This window comes from Primulina tabacum, chromosome 12, assembly GCF_025594145.1.
Source record: "Primulina tabacum isolate GXHZ01 chromosome 12, ASM2559414v2, whole genome shotgun sequence".
Taxonomy (NCBI): Eukaryota; Viridiplantae; Streptophyta; class Magnoliopsida; order Lamiales; family Gesneriaceae; genus Primulina; species Primulina tabacum.
The window spans coordinates 36,267,418-36,283,485 of NC_134561.1; the positions used below are offsets into that span (position 1 = coordinate 36,267,418).

Here is a 16,068-nt window from a genome sequence, read left to right on the forward strand (position 1 = left end):
TGACAAACCTTGTTTGAAAGTAGCCTAAATACCATTCTGATCGATTTAAATTTGAACAAAGAAATTATGTTTTTCCGATTTTTTTTAAAATAAATCCAGTATCTTGATAAATCGAGATATTACCAGAAATCCAAAGATCATCCTAAGAACAACACTCACTAAAAGTTCAAACAAGATTCCCCTGTTATCCCCCACACACCATAGTACACCCCCTCCCCTCGTGGGGCCCGGTATTGACAAATCCCATGTCTCCTCATTCAAGTTTTATGCTCTTCCTCCCCCACTTTCTTAGTAAACTGTGTTCCTCTGACCCCATCAGATCCAAAAATCTCCATTTTTTTTCCTTTTTCCAACTGAGCTTCCCTTTTCCATTGGCCTTTGCGTGTTCACCAATTCAAGCCTTCTTTTCATGGCTTTCTTCCCCTTTCCTTGCACCAACCGAATCCCAGCTGCTTTTTCTCTCATTGTGTGACAGCTTTCTCAAAGCCTGTGAGCTCGATTCCTCAGGTTTTCTCTGTAATAATGGGTTCTCACCATTTCACTTCTTTTCTAGTTTTCCTCTGAAAAAAGACTCCCTTTTGTCTTTTTGGTTTGTCACGCTTTTAATGTTCGAGGTTTGTTGAGTTCCCAGTGAAAAGTAGTTCTTGTTTCTGCTGCTGCTGGTGGATTCGAGTGGGATTTTTGGGCTTGGATTTTGTGGTAATTTGCGAAGGTCTCTTAGCTTCTCGAGTTAATAAGTCATGTATTTCGCTCTGTCCTGTTCACTCTCATCTGGGATAGTTTTTCTTTTGTGATTTGTAGTCAGTGTGTTTGTGGGAAAGCTTGATTCTTTTCTTACTTTCCATTTTTGAATTTGATGGTCGGCTGTCGTTTTGATGATAGGATCCATCCATTGTGACAGAATTTCTCCATGATGGAAATAAAATTTATCTAATGTCTTGTTTCATTTTTTTCCCATTTCATTCCATTTGTGTGTAATTATTTCTATTTTATTAGCTTTCTGATGTTTATCTCCTCTTTTCTTAATATTTGTGGCTTCTTGCTTTAAACTTCTTTGTTGGTCATAGCTGGAAAATGCGGATTTGGTAATCAGGGACACCATGAAATAGAGATAATGATCCTGAATTTGCGGATGCCTATTTGTTTTTGCAGATGTGTTTTTGAAAGATTCCCTTTCTTTAGTGTTAACTGATGGGAAAGTTGTATTCTTTATGGCCTTTTGGGCTCTATGCATTTGCCCAATCAATTGCTTTTTTTATCTATATGTCCTTTTCTTTTGTTTTGATCTTTTGGCGCTTTTAATTTCTGATGTTGTTATCATGTTATCTTGTTGTATTCATTGACATTGAATTCCACAGACTGACTCATTTTTGCTCAAATAGTCGGTTCACCATTTCAACTCCCTGTCTTCTTCAGTATCATATACATATTTTCTTACACCTCCAAAATTGCAAGGAATGCCCAATTATTAGTTCATGGTTATACGTTTGTTAATGAAATTATTTAAGTTCCTGGTGGCACGTTACGACTTAAACTTTTCTTTCTGGGCAAGTAGGAGGAACTATGAATTGCACAAGCTACGTCCCTTCATCTTACCAACTGAGGGATTTTAATAAGAGTGAAAGTGGTTTTTCTTTGCTCCCATTCGTCTTTGATGGTAAGAATGGAGAAGAACAAGGGAACGGTATTTCTTTGCTACCATATAATATGGATCAACATTTGGGTTATGACAAGGTGTTATTGAGCCAGATAATGCAGAAGCATGAAGCTACATTTAAATATCAGGTATGTATATCCCTATCATGTTTTAACTGGTGACTGTGCTATCTATTGAAATCATTAATGACCTTCGTTTTACTCTTTTAACCTGTATTTCTATTTGACTTTTTTTGTTCCACGTATCTCTATAGAGTAGCTTTTTTTAGTTCATCTTTTTTCTTGTCCTTCCAGGTCCAGGAACTACACAGATTGTACAGAAGACAAAGGGAGTTAATGGAAGAAATCAAGGTGAGAGAAATGTTTGCTCGGCATGCACAATTCCCCACATCACAATCAAATAACTGTTTGTCTCAAACCCGGTCTGAGGTTTCTCAAACATCACATACAACTAGCTGGATCCTTGGAGATCGAATAGATAATAAGCTGTCTATTCTGAACACAGATAATCTTCGAGGACCTTCAGATTTTGTTGCTGAGAATTTTCAAGGACCAACAACTGAACATCCTGGTTTGCTGCTGACAAGAAACTGTTATAATAGAGTCCAAGCTCCGTCGTTCATAAATAAAGGTCATGAAATAAGAATTTTGAACCTTCGATTTCCAGATTCTGTGTATCATGGTGCAGAAGAGAGGGAGCGGTTTAATGAGGTAATTGTTTCTAAAGATCCTAAAAGGGATTCAGCACTTGGTCCTTTTAAGACCGGAGATTCTATTTCTTTTGATGCAAGATGCCGGGATAAAAAAATTTTGATCGACTTAAATGAACCCATACAACTTGAATCTGTGGCTTCAAGTTCGACTAGTCCTTTGGAACCTTTTCCGTGCTACTTGGAGTTTTCACACCACGATCCTCATGCTTCTGGGAAGATAGAAACAGGATCTGTTGTACCTAAACACTGCCGGCATGATAACTATGGTAGGGACTCTGTTGATAGAAATAGAGCTGTGGGTATGGATTTGAATTTTATGCCTCTCAGTTGTTCATCGGAGACTGTAATTACTGAAGTAGACCTTCTGAATTCGAATCAGGAATACAAAATTGAAGATCCAAAAAAACATTTGCTCTCCTTTGTAGAAAAACCAGACAATAGTAGTGGGGTTCCTTGCTCTTTCGAAAGTAAAATATCACAAGCTTCTGGTGTTGACAAAACTGTAATTTTGAATGCTAGCTCTGTTCATCATCTTGAAATGAGTAAAGAAAAGTGTGTCAAAGTCGACCCTGATGCAAGGATAGGTGAAAAGTTAATGGAATTCGAAACTCACATAGACTTAAATGTTGGTGTACCCGCCAATGGGACATTTCCATCTTTGTCAAGTAACAATGTTGGGACTAAATCTGCTGGAGAGACAGACTTCGAGGCTCCTGTGAGTCCAGAGAACAAGGAGGGTTTTCCGCCAGGAGGAAAATGCAAGGATATGCTACTTGGTACTCCTAGTCTCTTATCTGAACGAGGAGAATCTAAACCTGAGATTGAAAATGATGGGATTGCTGCAGAGACTTTACTCTTAATATCCTCAGCTATAAGGCAGGACTTTAACTTAAGTAACTGTCTCTATTGGCTTGCTGAAATAGCTACTGTGACTGGTTATGCCGAGGACCAAGAAAACAAAGTTATGGAACTGCAAAATTTCTCAACCAACAAAGATGGCTGCATGCTTTTGTCAGATGGGATTGACGAGTTTAAGGATGCGACACTGATGCTATCTCAGAAAAAGGCCCTAAATCTCTCTCGCGATGCCAATAAAAAGAAAGAAAGAGTTGCTTTGTCCTGTAGATCTGTGAGGGGCCGTGCAACTAAAGACCATCACACGGTTAAACCATTCCACAGAACATGTTCATCAAAAAGAAACGTGGGAAAGAATTCGAATGAAGTACCCAAAACCCACTCCAGATCATATCCTTCAAATGCCAAGAAAACAAAGGCCTCCATTCTGAAAGTACCGGCGACTCGCAGTAAAGTTGGAGTTCTGCAGAGTTGGGGAAAGATAAAGAAACGGCAACGTGGTCCTAGACGTTGTGCTAGTAAGTTTCTTACATCATCTGAGTTCGTCCTAGAGGTATGAAGTGTAATTTTGTTTCTTCATAGGTGATATGATAAACATCATTTATGTTACTGATTAAACTGTGAGGCCTTAGAGGCATGAACAGATTTGTATATATGAAATTGTTGTTTAATGAACCATGTTTGGTGGTAGACAATTTTTATCAGATTCTTTGAAGTTTGTTCTTTTTGGAAACTTGAAATGAAAATATTTGTTCAATTAACCTTGGAAGTAGGACTTCACAGTAATAATTGGATGCATAACTCTACCGTTTGGCTCGTGAGATAGGATAAGAAAATATCAATTATATAGATATGATAAATCTATATATATGTGTGTGGGCGCGCATAATGATTTATAACTTCAATCTTTATAGAACTTGAGTCAGATATTGTATAAAACAAATACATGTAATCAACTAAAATCTCGTCTTTTGCATAAAACCGATTAGGAGGTTAAGACAAATGATTATTGTCTTTGTTTTTTTTATTTTTATTGTTGATATATCAATTCTAAAATATATTTTAAAATATATTCTAGAATTTTTTTAAAAGATGGTAATAAAAAGCTGACAGAGATTATTTAATTTATAATCAAAATATTTAATTTTACACCATCGTTAAAATAAAAATAAGAATATAAAAGATTTAGTTACTGTCACGAATTCGGTTACTATAATCAATGTTTTAAGGGCGACGTGTGACGAAGCGTTATAGTCAGGTTTTAATACAAGTAAACGTTATTTTAGTATGAGATTAAATGTTAAAAGTTATTTTATTTTTAATATATTTTAAATTATATTAATTCAATCATTATATAATGTATATATGGGTTAATTGATTTAAATCTCCATCTATGAACTTAAGTTTGCATTTAGTTTCTGTCAGCAAAATTATGTGTTTGTTGTCTCTGATTCACAACAGAATGTGCTTGCACTCTTTGATTCTATATGTTTTCTCGGATAAAAATCGGTACAAATTATTAAAAATATAATATTTATATATGATATTCGAGTGTCAACTATTTCAGATCTATTATTAATATATGATTTTAAGTACCCAAACATGCATAACAAATATTTGTATTAATGATACATTTGTCTTTCGGATGAAAATGGTGCAAAATATTGAAAATGTTGTAATAATATATGATATTTAAGTATCAACTATTTCAGATCTGACACTAATATATGATTTTTTAGTATTCAAACATGATTTTTGAGTGTTCAAACATGTGTAGCAAATACTGATATTAATAAAATTGTATCAATTTTATACTCAAAATTTATATTTTATTCCAAATCTAAAACGATTAGTACTAAATATCATATATCAATAACATATTGTCAATGTTTTGTACCAATTTTCATGTCAAAAGACAAATATGTCATTAATACCAATATTTACTATACATGTTTTGGTACTCAAAAAAATAATATATAGGTATCATATCAGTAACAATTGATACTCAAATATCATATATTAGTATTTGTACCGATTTTTTTTTCCCAAAAATGGACCTATAGAGTTCAAATACATTTTTTTGACATGAGTACTGAAAGTATATTTTAGTTTTTTTGTTTTTTGAGATTTTGTACAATTTACCTGAAATATAATTAGCCTATACCGAATATACCATAATCATTATTTTCGTAAAATTGACATTAATTTTTATTTATCATCGTACATGATTATGCGCAAAGGTTCAATTTTCCTCTCATAGGAATTTACAGATAAAGACAATATAGAGAGATCCTATTCACAAAATAAGGTAAAAACTCTTTTAAAATCTCATCAAATGATGCATATACATCGGTTGAGACACTACACTAATTGCTATACACGGTTGAATTAACCACTTGGGTTTTTAAATATTGTTAGAATCATGAAATATACACAAGATTAGTATGAAAGTTACACAGTATCCACGTGATTTTTATGATTCAAAGGTGGTCAAGCCATCGAAAGATGCTCAACATAGCATAGTATGAAAACACACTATCTATTCCCAGTCGGTATCGAAAAAACCTGCATCTTTCATCTCCGAGTAGTATGCACTATCCAAAAGCCAATCTTCCTCCTGGAAATGAATTAATTTGTTTCTGATATCATTTGCGTCTGTGCAAAACCAGGCTACACTATCGATCAGACGAAAACACACAGTTACCTGGAAAAAGTCTGCGAGAAAAGTAACGTACAGGAAAGGAAGATAGAGGGAATGGCGACAGATTACTATTATATTGTACAACCTGAAAAAAGAGCCGCAATTTCATAAACAGACTGGACACTGATAAAAGGATGCGATGACAGACGTATGTCGAGGGGTATTGGTTGTGAGCATGATACATACCAAAGTCCAAAGCCAAAACCAATTCCAGTGAGTCCATTTGCGAACAATCCTACAACGTTTGTTGTGAACATGACAACCACGTAGTTGTAGAATGATGGCCTTGCTGCATTTTGTCCCATTATTTTTTTATACAGAGTAGGCTATAAGGTTAGTCCGAGGAAAGAAACAAAATTATTGAAAATAATTCAGTCTTGAAGAAGTTGTTTCGACTCACGTGGCAACCTATCTTTCCACTTGGAATAGTGCACAAAGAGTATGTAGCTATAGACGGCTGTAAGCATCGAAGTGTGAACAAACAGAACACTCCATTTTCCCCAATGTGAAGCATCGGCATTAATGAAAAGTGGCACCTCAAATCCAAAGACTACTATTGCCTGTCCATTGACAAAAACGATCACATACCTTCAGTGCCACCACACATTAAAGTTAACGTTGTCAGAAATAAGCGTCATTCAGATTATTGCATACAACAAGATATCAAGAGTACAGGAATTTGTTGAATTTTCTTTGGTGAGGAATTTTATGCGATCATTTTTAGGTTGAGCTGCGTGATTTTACAATGGAAATTGGTATCACTAATATTTTCAAGTATTCTAATAGTTCTACGGATTTCTTGTCACCACACATGTTATCTCCTTTGAATGGGCTTGAGCTAGAGTCAAAACATTAACTCGATAATCCATTGGTAGGAGAAAAAGGAGATATTGTTCAAAATTAAAAGGTTGATCCACTAGCCGCAGTTGCTGCTTTCTGTTTTATGCAAGCAATAAATTCGCATATATCAGGAAATCCATCACATATGAGATGTCACATGTGATATTATGTTGGGTTATTTACAACCAAAATCAATAAACCTATAGTTGGTAAAATTTAATATGAATGTGGTGTCTAAATAAATAATAAATAAGGTAAAATAAGAGTAGAAGGTGCATATGGAAATGCGACAACAATGATCCAGAATAGAATGGTCCTGACAGATGAACAACATTGACAAAATGAAACAGTCTGGGACAAATAATGAGATGTGATGAAATGAGGCAAATAAATGAGATTTGAACATTCAGCTTTTAACTTCCAGAAAGAATACTCACAGACAAAGTAAAACCATAGGATCCTTTGATGAACTAGGAATGTGATTTTGTTAGGCTTGTTTCAAATATTAATCATTGTTCCAACGCTAGAAATAATATAATGGAACATGAAAGGTAATTACACTTACACCCTAGCTCAAAATATAAATTTTAGGTTCAATATTGCTCCTTCACATAACAAATAATCCAATTTTCGGGACCTAATTGGCTAAAGTAAAAAAAATACTGTTTCTAGAGGATTTTATGGTGTAATAAGCAGTTTTTTAAAAAGCGGTAGACAAACGGCCACCGACCGTCTAGCGTCTAGGCGGCCGACTAAGCGGTTTTGTCTTCTTTAACCTAAATATCTAATTCTTCTTGTCCATCTTCATATTTCTCCAACACTTCCTCGATATTAGATTCAAATTCAAAATCTATGGCATCTTCCTACTCTTCATCCGATACAAATTGATCGGAAAATATGTCAAATAATCTTTAAAAAAAATTAATTATTAATCTAGGTAGATGCCAAGCCGGATTTTGAGTCGCCTAGGAGCCGATTAATGTAACAACGCCCAGAGGCATTGCCGTTGTAAAAATCGGGGCGGAGGGTCTCCCACCGCCTAGGCAACGCCTTTTAAAACACTAGTAACAAGGTATATTTTTTTCCACTCTCACTTGACCTATAAAAGTATAGGTACAAAAAGAAAAAAAAATTCTAACGAGGAACTATATTAAGAGTCTTAAAGCAATTAACCACTTCAGAAGTCATGGTCACTGCCAGATGGTTATCTTTGGCTAGAAGAATTTTATGGCAATAAATCCCTATCATATTATTTGAGTCGTGTAGCAATCATTAGATTTCCTTAACTTCTAGATTAAGCTTTTTTCAGTCAAAATAATGAATTTGGTTTCCTTAACTTCTAGATTAAGCTTTTTTGAGTCAAAACGATCAATTTGGTTACTGGAGTCGCATGAAAAATGAAATTCATGATTCCAAATTTATAACTCTAAAATGCTTTAATCCAAACGAAACCTAACAGAATTTTCAAATTCTTGAATTACAAAGATAAAAAGGAACAAAAATAAAATGAGCCAAGACATGTAGTAAGCTAGCACAATAATGCAAAAATGTGCATGAACTGAACTCATTCCAAAAGCTTGGATCAAGTATAATGAGGGAGAAAACTAAGTTAACAAGGAGTGAGCTAGGAAACTGAAGAAAGTATATATCCATTTAACAAGTTAGTTGGCATATCAATAAGACAGATGTTACCTGAATAAGTATATCAACTGCTACAATTGAACCTGAAACCATGAAAGTGTGGGCTAGGGCCTCTAATCCACTAGAATAATTTTCCTGGAGAAGAAAAGGAAGTAGGCTAATTTCTAAAGATAGCATTCCACATTCTGTGAACAAGGATAACAGGTTCCAAGCAATTGTCTTCCCAGGATCACATCGCCATGCCTGTTTCATCACATAAGTCAATACAATAAAAACTAGAGATTTAGAGTCTATTATCAATCAAAAATTTCATTGACCGGTTGTACAAGTAAACTTTCCTTGGGAAAAGAAGTATAATTTCATCAAAGACTAGTTTTTTTTTTTTTACTGGATAGCAGGTTATTTTCTATGAAACAAGTGAAACTCGGACAGGAATGTAACTTTAAAATTAAAGCTTTAGGTGCTGTAAATTAATAGCTTTACTAAATCCACCAAAATACAGAACTAAATGCCCAAGGCAAGCTAAAGCTCGACAGTTCCCTAGAGCCTAATCGCTTTATTGTGTACAAACAAAAAATATTAATATTTAATGCTATTAAAATCAAATAAAAAAGGTTAAACCTTTTGGAACATATCTCAAAAGAGGGTTGTCCCCCACGCCAAAGCTATTTCGTCAGTCATGCCAAGCAAAGACATCATTATTCTAAAATAACTACCAGCCATAACTTAGAATATTCATGAATGACAACTACCATTCACTCCAAAAACTAGAAGAATACAAAAGCTGGATGCGTAGAAATATGACAAACTTCGTACCGGCGGAATTCAATATACCAAGAAATGAAGCTACCGAAAGGATTGCCAAAACATGGAAACTACATACACCCAAGTAATCACACATAAAAAAAAAAAAGTAATCACACAAAAAATCCATGCATTTAAGTTTTCATTGCCTCAAAAGTTATGGAAACATTATAGTACGAAAAAAAGTAAAAAAAAGCCAGCTGTTTCTTTTTCACTGTATATAATCCAGCAAAAATGATTTATACCAAGGAAAAAAAGCAAAAAAAAAAATCGAAAATCTACCTGAAGAATAGACCACGCCAAATTGAGAATAGCTGCGAACCAAAGGAGCGCGTAGAACGCAATCATAACATAAGACTTCCGGTGCCTGAGCTTCTTCACACTCCGATTCGCCTGAAACCCAAGGTACAACACCAACAAAGCGGATGGAACAACCATAGATGCAACGCGCCAGAAGCCGCCGCAGCCGGAGCTGTACCATCTGGAACCCTCGTCAATTTGGACTGCAAAGGGAGGATCGGTGATATTTTGCGCGGATAAAGTGGAATTAGGATTCGACATTCAACTCATCCAATTATAATCTCAATTCTTATCGGAGAATTGTTAGGTTAAAATTGCAGCTTTGATCGAACTTCCAAGGCTTTATAATTAATTAAACCTGATAAACTTCCCTTTTCGTCATCTAAATATTGTGGATATTTTTTTTCGTTTACCAAAATATTATATAATATTTTATTTAAAAATATTATAATATATTATTTCTATTACTGTTTGTTTGCCCATAAAATAATTTGTAATGAAAAAAATCAGTGTGTAATAAAGTGAAGTAGATAGAATGGACGGGTCGAAATTCAAACAAAAAGGCGCTTTCGTGGGATCTTCACGGACAGAAAAAAATTGCCGTTCATTTGATCATGATCGAGTTACATTGCTTCTTCGGCCTGAACTGAGGGTATGGAGATCATTGAAGGAAGGTAATTACACAAATTATCGTCAAAAATTATATAATAAAAATACAAAAACGACATATATCAAGAATTTGATTTAAGAGCAGTCTCTTGTGAAATAATCTTACGAATATTTATTTATGAAACGGATCGATCCTATCGATATTCATAATAAAAAAAGTAATACTCTTAACAGTAATATTTTTTCATAGATGACCCAAATAAGATATCTGTCTCACAAAATACGATTCATAAGATTATCTCACACAAGTTTTTACCTTGACTTGATCATTGGTCTTTCTTTTTCATGATTATAAAATAATGGTCAGAATGTATCATTATTTACATACCAACACTGAACATTTTTGCCCAAAAACCATCATTTTCAATTTTTTTGCACAAGACAAATTGTTCGTTAACATCATTAAAGTAGTTGAACCAACTCTCATTCGAACTCCCAACAGTTCATTCATCCGAGCATAAACCATTTTTGATTCTGCGATATTTTCTTAATTAATCACACCAAACCAGTCATCACCGGTTTGATATTAAAGGTATAAAAAAAATAATCCTAAAGCTCGAGTTCGAATTCAGTTCTTGTTTATACGACTAGTTTAGATTACACGATCAGCTACTAAAATATTAACATCACGAGAAATGAGAAGGGTGCACAGACGAGAACTTTTGCTTTATTTCACATTACATTAGGTGAGAAACATAAAAAAAAGGCCTTCGAAGAAGCCACGCTTTTGAGACAAAAACTCCAGCACCGACACCCAAAAATATATTCAAGACTTCACAATAACATCTCAGACTATTATTAATCATCCATTTCATCGTCATCAAGTATTTCTTCAATCTTAATTCTCTTCACTGCTTGAACAGGATCGGAGGGTGTCCCATTCGGTAGATGAATCAATATATCAGATTTCTCCCCAGGTGGCAGCATTCACAAGCCCCCCATTCGTCTCAACAGTATACACCAATTCTTTTCCATCAACAGATGCATCAATATACACAGTTGAATTTTCATCGATTTCCTCTCGTATTAGCATTTTCGACAATTGAGTTACTACCCTTTTCTCCAGCCACCTTCTTATAGGTCTTGCACCATAAACCTGAAAACAAGAAACAAGTATGATCAGAAACATCCTAATGTGTCACGAATTATGATGGTGTAGGTGAAAGTGAAAGTGAAAGTGAAAGTTTTGCTTACAGGATCATAGCTTTCAGCTAATATGACATCTAGCGCTGATTCAGTCACGCCCATTGCAATGCCTCTCTCAGCCAGGCGACTTGCAACATCTTTCAGCTGTAAACGACACACTTTCCTCAGTTGGTCATGAGAAAGAGGGTCGAATACCACAATTTCATCCAGTCGGTTCAGCAACTCGGGCTTGAAGTGTTTTCTCACCTATAATATGGAATAAAATTGAACAGGTTAGCCATATGGCAAATAAGTTGCTAAATTTTTCCTCTAGAACCATGAAATGCGAGAATGATCGTTACCTGTTGCATCACCATCTCACGAGCGCTCTCCATCGTACACTTTCCCAATAATCCTTTCAAAAGGTACTCGGCTCCGATATTAGAGGTCATTATAATGACAGTGTTCGTGAAGTCAACAGTTCGGCCTTGGCCATCAGTTAGTCTTCCATCGTCTAAAACTTGAAGTAACGTGTTAAATACAGTGGGATGTGCTTTCTCTACTTCATCAAAAAGAATGACACAGTACGGCCGTCTCCTCACAGCTTCTGTTAGTTGCCCACCTTCCTCATGCCCAACATAACTATCGAATGACATGAACAAGCATGATTAGAAAAATGTTGTAATGATTATACAGTCCTAAGCATGAAATAAATAAAAGGATTCTCACTTACCCTGGAGGAGCTCCTATTAACCGTGCAACAGAGTGTTGCTCCATATACTCCGACATGTCAATCCTGACCATTAAATTATCATCATCGAAGAGTTGTTCTGCCAGAGCTTTGGCGAGTTCTGTCTTGCCAACGCCTGTTGGACCCAAGAAAAGGAAAGAGCCTGTTGGTTGTTGGGGTCTTCCAAGTCCAGCTCTTGATCTTAAAACAGCCTCAGCAACAGATACAACAGCTTGATCTTGTCCTACGACTCGTTGGTGCAGCCTCTCAGAGAGACCAATCAATCTCTCTTTTTCATTCTGTCCAAGACGCGTGACAGGTATACCAGTCCAACGTGCCACGACTTCAGCAATTTGATCAGGGCCGACGGTCTCTGTAAGCATCCCGTTCTCATTTGAACTTGTTTCTAGTGCTGCAATTGCAGATTCAACTTCCTGGATTGCTCCGTATCTCAAGTCTGCAGCTCTAGCAAGATCGTATCTCCTTTCAGCTTCTAGCAAGGCATATTGAAGCTCATCTCTCCTCTGTTTGAGCCTCCGAAGCTCGTCGATTCTTTCCTTTTCTTTGTTGTACCTCATTTTCAATGGTTGAAGCTTATCCCTCAAGTCATCAAGTTCCTTCCTCACCTGAAAATTTGTTTGAATTCAGGCAACAATGTTACATTAAGAACCACAATGTACAGTCGCAGTATTATACAACAGAAATAGTAAATTCATACTCACTTCAACCAGACGTGCTTTGCTGGCTTTATCCTTTTCCTTGTCAAGAGCATGCAGTTCTACCTCCAACTGAATTCTCTTTCTTTCCAAATTATCAATTTCTTCAGGTTGACTGTCAAGCTGAACTCTTACATTTGCACAGGCCTCATCAACAAGGTCTATTGCTTTGTCAGGTAAATGTCTCCCTATATACAAATGTCATAGACAACAGAGAATATCAGTAACCCAAACCATATATCGATAACTTTGGGCGTGACGACTAAGTAAAATCCATACAAATGCAACGTTAAGATTTTGATGCCAAACATACCTGTAATGTAACGCGCTGACAGTTGAGCTGCATTTATAAGGGCTCGATCTTGAATCTTAACACCATGATGTCCTTCATACTTCTCTTTAAGACCCCTGAGTATGCTGATTGAATCAACAACACTTGGCTCGGCTACATAAACTTGCTGAAATCGTCTCTCAAATGCAGCATCTTTTTCCACATATTTCCTGTATTCCTCTAGAGTTGTGGCACCAATACACCGCAACTGACCTCGGGCGAGCATGGGCTTGAAGAGATTGGCAGCATCCATTGATCCCTCTGTTCGTCCAGCACCAAGAACTAAGTGAATTTCATCAATAAACAAGATCACTTTCCCCTCGGCCTCTTCAACTTCCTTTAGAACAGATTTTAACCTCTCCTCAAATTCACCTCGATATTTTGCTCCCGCAATCAATGCTCCCATGTCCAATGCAATAAGCCTCACATCAGCAAGATTACTTGGAACATCTCCACTAACAATTCTTTGAGCTAACCCCTCGACAACCGCAGTTTTACCTACACCAGGCTCCCCAATGAGGACCGGGTTATTTTTAGTCCTCCTCGAAAGAATCCTCACAACTCGCCGGATTTCTTCATCTCTACCAATCACAGGGTCAAGCTTACCAGCTTGTTCGACAAGGTCACGACCATAAGTTTTCAATGCCTGAAATGTGGTATCCCCAGAAGCGCTTTCCACCTTTCTTCCTTCTTTCCCCCGCAATTTTTCAACTTCTATTTTCATCTTAGCTGGTGCAACCCCTGCCTCCTTCAATAGTTCTTGAATTTGAGAATCCTCTAAAAGGCCCAGAATTAACTGGTCAACAGCCAGATGAGTGTCACCACGGGACTTTTGCAGGGCTTGTGCTCTACGAATAACCTTGATTAGCGACGTACTAGCTGGTATTTCATCCGGGGGAGGTGACTGGGTGGGCAGCTTTTTCAAAGATTGGTTTATGACCCTCTCCACAGATCTCGCAGCTTCATCACTACCACTGGCATTGACAATTGCTTGAGGGAAAATGCCATTTGGATCAGAAATTAATGCCGAAGCAAAGTGAAGAGGAGTAAACTGAGCATGGGCAGAATTCAGAGCCAATCCATGAGCAGCAGCAAGGGTTTCATTGGTCTTGTGTGTAAACTTCTCGGGATTCATCTCTTGTAAGCTGTTAAATGAAATTAAACAAAAAAAGAATCAAAATCACACCAACAATCGAATGATACAGACAAATTCCACACACCAATATCATTACCCACGACGTATAAACAAAATCCAAGTACAGAACCTTGAACAAACCAACAAAGGCAATCTTCACTGTTCTATACAATCTTCACGTAATAAGATCAAATAAAGTAAAATAAAAGAATTAAAATATACCAATCGCAACAGCAGGAGTAATTTTCCATGAATGATTTCAGAAATTCAAGATTCATAGTCAAAAAGTAACAATGTAGCACTAGATTCTATCACATACAAAACTTGAACCACCCCAAAAACAATTAACACATAAAGGGAGATCGAAAATCTAAAACCCATGTCCGCCTCACAAACAAATCCAATCTTCTTGAAATGATTGGCACATACGGAACACCACAACCCACCCCTACTGAGAATCCATCCTCGTCCGTAACACCATGAATTTAAAGCCAAAGTAAAATCATGAAACCACCCAACCATACATCATTTAATTCCTAGATCATCATCAAACACTCTATATAATTGGGGAAAAAAACTGAAATACGCAAAAAGAAACCAAAGCAAAACCCGAACAACGCACAATTCCATCAAAACAGCTGTAAAAAAAACAAAAAACAAAATAACAACATACCGTCGAGATACACGCGCTGGATTTGAAAATCTTGATTAGATATATGCAGAATAAGTGCGAAATTGATCGTTAAATCGGAAATTTGTTGAAGAACGGGAATGATGGAGGGGACGTTTTATGCAGCAGAGTGGAGGCATCTCGAATATTGGAGGTTGCTCTAGAAGATATTTCTTCCTCCCTTTATTTCAAAAATAATTATTTTTTCAAAAAATTAATATTTTATTTCAGACTTATTTATTAAGTAATAAATAATTTGTTTAATTTAAAAAATGTTATTCATAATTGTAATAATTTATGCTCCATAAGAATGATAAAATAATTAAAATTTTATTTCATAATAACAAATTTATTTCTATCATAAACTATTCAGATTAAAATTTTCGAGGTACGAGTTTAAATTTGCACAATAAATTTAATTTTTATATGGCATGTAGAAAATGTACGGGTATTTCGTTTGATTTTTTTTATTTTAACAAAATAAATTAAATATTATTTAATGTATAACTTTAAATTTAAAAAATTATTTATAAAATTTGCAAAATATTGTATATATTGATTAATTTTCTTTATATCGATATACTTTTACAGTAGATATATATATATTTCGAGAATATGTGAGGGTTTTCTGGATATCGCATTAGATATTGATCATGAATCTCTTTAAATTCTCAATATACAAAATTATGTTGTACTCTTTTAAAGACATAGATATCAAATTATAAAATCACGGTGTTTCGTGGACAACAATGTATCAATAATTATAACTGTGTTTATTTGTGAATCACCAACTAATATATGTCAAAAACTTGTGTGAGACGGTCTCATGAATCGTATTTTGTGAGACGAATATCTTGTTTGGGTCATCCATGAAAAAATATTACTTTTTATACTAAGATTATTATTTTTTATTGTGAATATCGGTAGGGGTTGACCCGTCTGACATATAAATATTCGTGAGACCGTCTCAGAAGAGACATACTCTATATATATTATAAAATCGAGTTGATTGTTTATTATATTATCATATTTATCGTATCTACATATAAACAAAATTACTTTTATCTAAATTATTCAGACAAAATAAAATTTAAAAAATCAAACAATCTCTAATTTAGTAAGAAAGCAAAAAATCACAGTGTTTCGTTATAAAAATTATCATATAGCTGGAGATAATCATTT

The 16,068-nt window shown here is 35.3% G+C and overlaps 3 protein-coding genes and 1 long non-coding RNA gene across 6 annotated transcripts; 1 reads left to right on the forward strand and 3 right to left on the reverse strand.

The window, feature by feature from the left end:
- Positions 1–232: 232 nt before the first annotated feature.
- LOC142520657 (uncharacterized) lies at positions 233–3,946 on the forward strand. 3 transcript variants are annotated; one of them, XM_075623737.1, is made up of 3 exons: positions 233–712; positions 1,556–1,785; positions 1,951–3,946. In XM_075623737.1, exons 2-3 carry the CDS (start codon positions 1,564–1,566, stop codon positions 3,781–3,783), a joined length of 2,055 nt encoding a protein of 684 aa, XP_075479852.1. In that variant the 5' UTR covers positions 233–712; positions 1,556–1,563; the 3' UTR covers positions 3,784–3,946. The 3 variants fall into 3 exon arrangements, with proteins under 3 accessions (XP_075479852.1, XP_075479850.1, XP_075479851.1); XM_075623736.1 differs by having other exon boundaries at positions 234–699; positions 1,951–3,945; XM_075623735.1 differs by having other exon boundaries at positions 233–1,785.
- A 1,568-nt stretch (positions 3,947–5,514) lies between these two features.
- LOC142520916 (protein CANDIDATE G-PROTEIN COUPLED RECEPTOR 2-like) lies at positions 5,515–9,878 on the reverse strand. The gene is made up of 6 exons (XM_075624073.1): positions 9,493–9,878; positions 8,458–8,649; positions 6,326–6,485; positions 6,112–6,214; positions 5,929–6,010; positions 5,515–5,841 (listed from the first exon to the last, which is right to left on the reverse strand). The coding sequence occupies exons 1-6, from the start codon at positions 9,769–9,771 to the stop codon at positions 5,764–5,766; spliced, it is 894 nt and encodes a 297-aa protein (XP_075480188.1). The 5' UTR covers positions 9,772–9,878; the 3' UTR covers positions 5,515–5,763.
- On the reverse strand, positions 7,245–8,451 carry LOC142520917 (uncharacterized). Its single transcript, XR_012814029.1, has 2 exons — positions 8,147–8,451; positions 7,245–8,096 (listed from the first exon to the last, which is right to left on the reverse strand). It is a non-coding gene; the product is annotated as an uncharacterized LOC142520917 (long non-coding RNA).
- Positions 9,879–10,830: 952 nt separating the features above from the next.
- On the reverse strand, positions 10,831–15,058 carry LOC142520132 (chaperone protein ClpB1-like). Its single transcript, XM_075623128.1, is given in 8 exon segments — positions 10,831–11,094; positions 11,096–11,275; positions 11,374–11,571; positions 11,667–11,946; positions 12,038–12,660; positions 12,757–12,938; positions 13,064–14,226; positions 14,890–15,058. Coding segments are annotated over 7 exon segments (2,733 nt in total). The 5' UTR covers positions 14,217–14,226; positions 14,890–15,058; the 3' UTR covers positions 10,831–10,977.
- Positions 15,059–16,068: the final 1,010 nt, after the last annotated feature.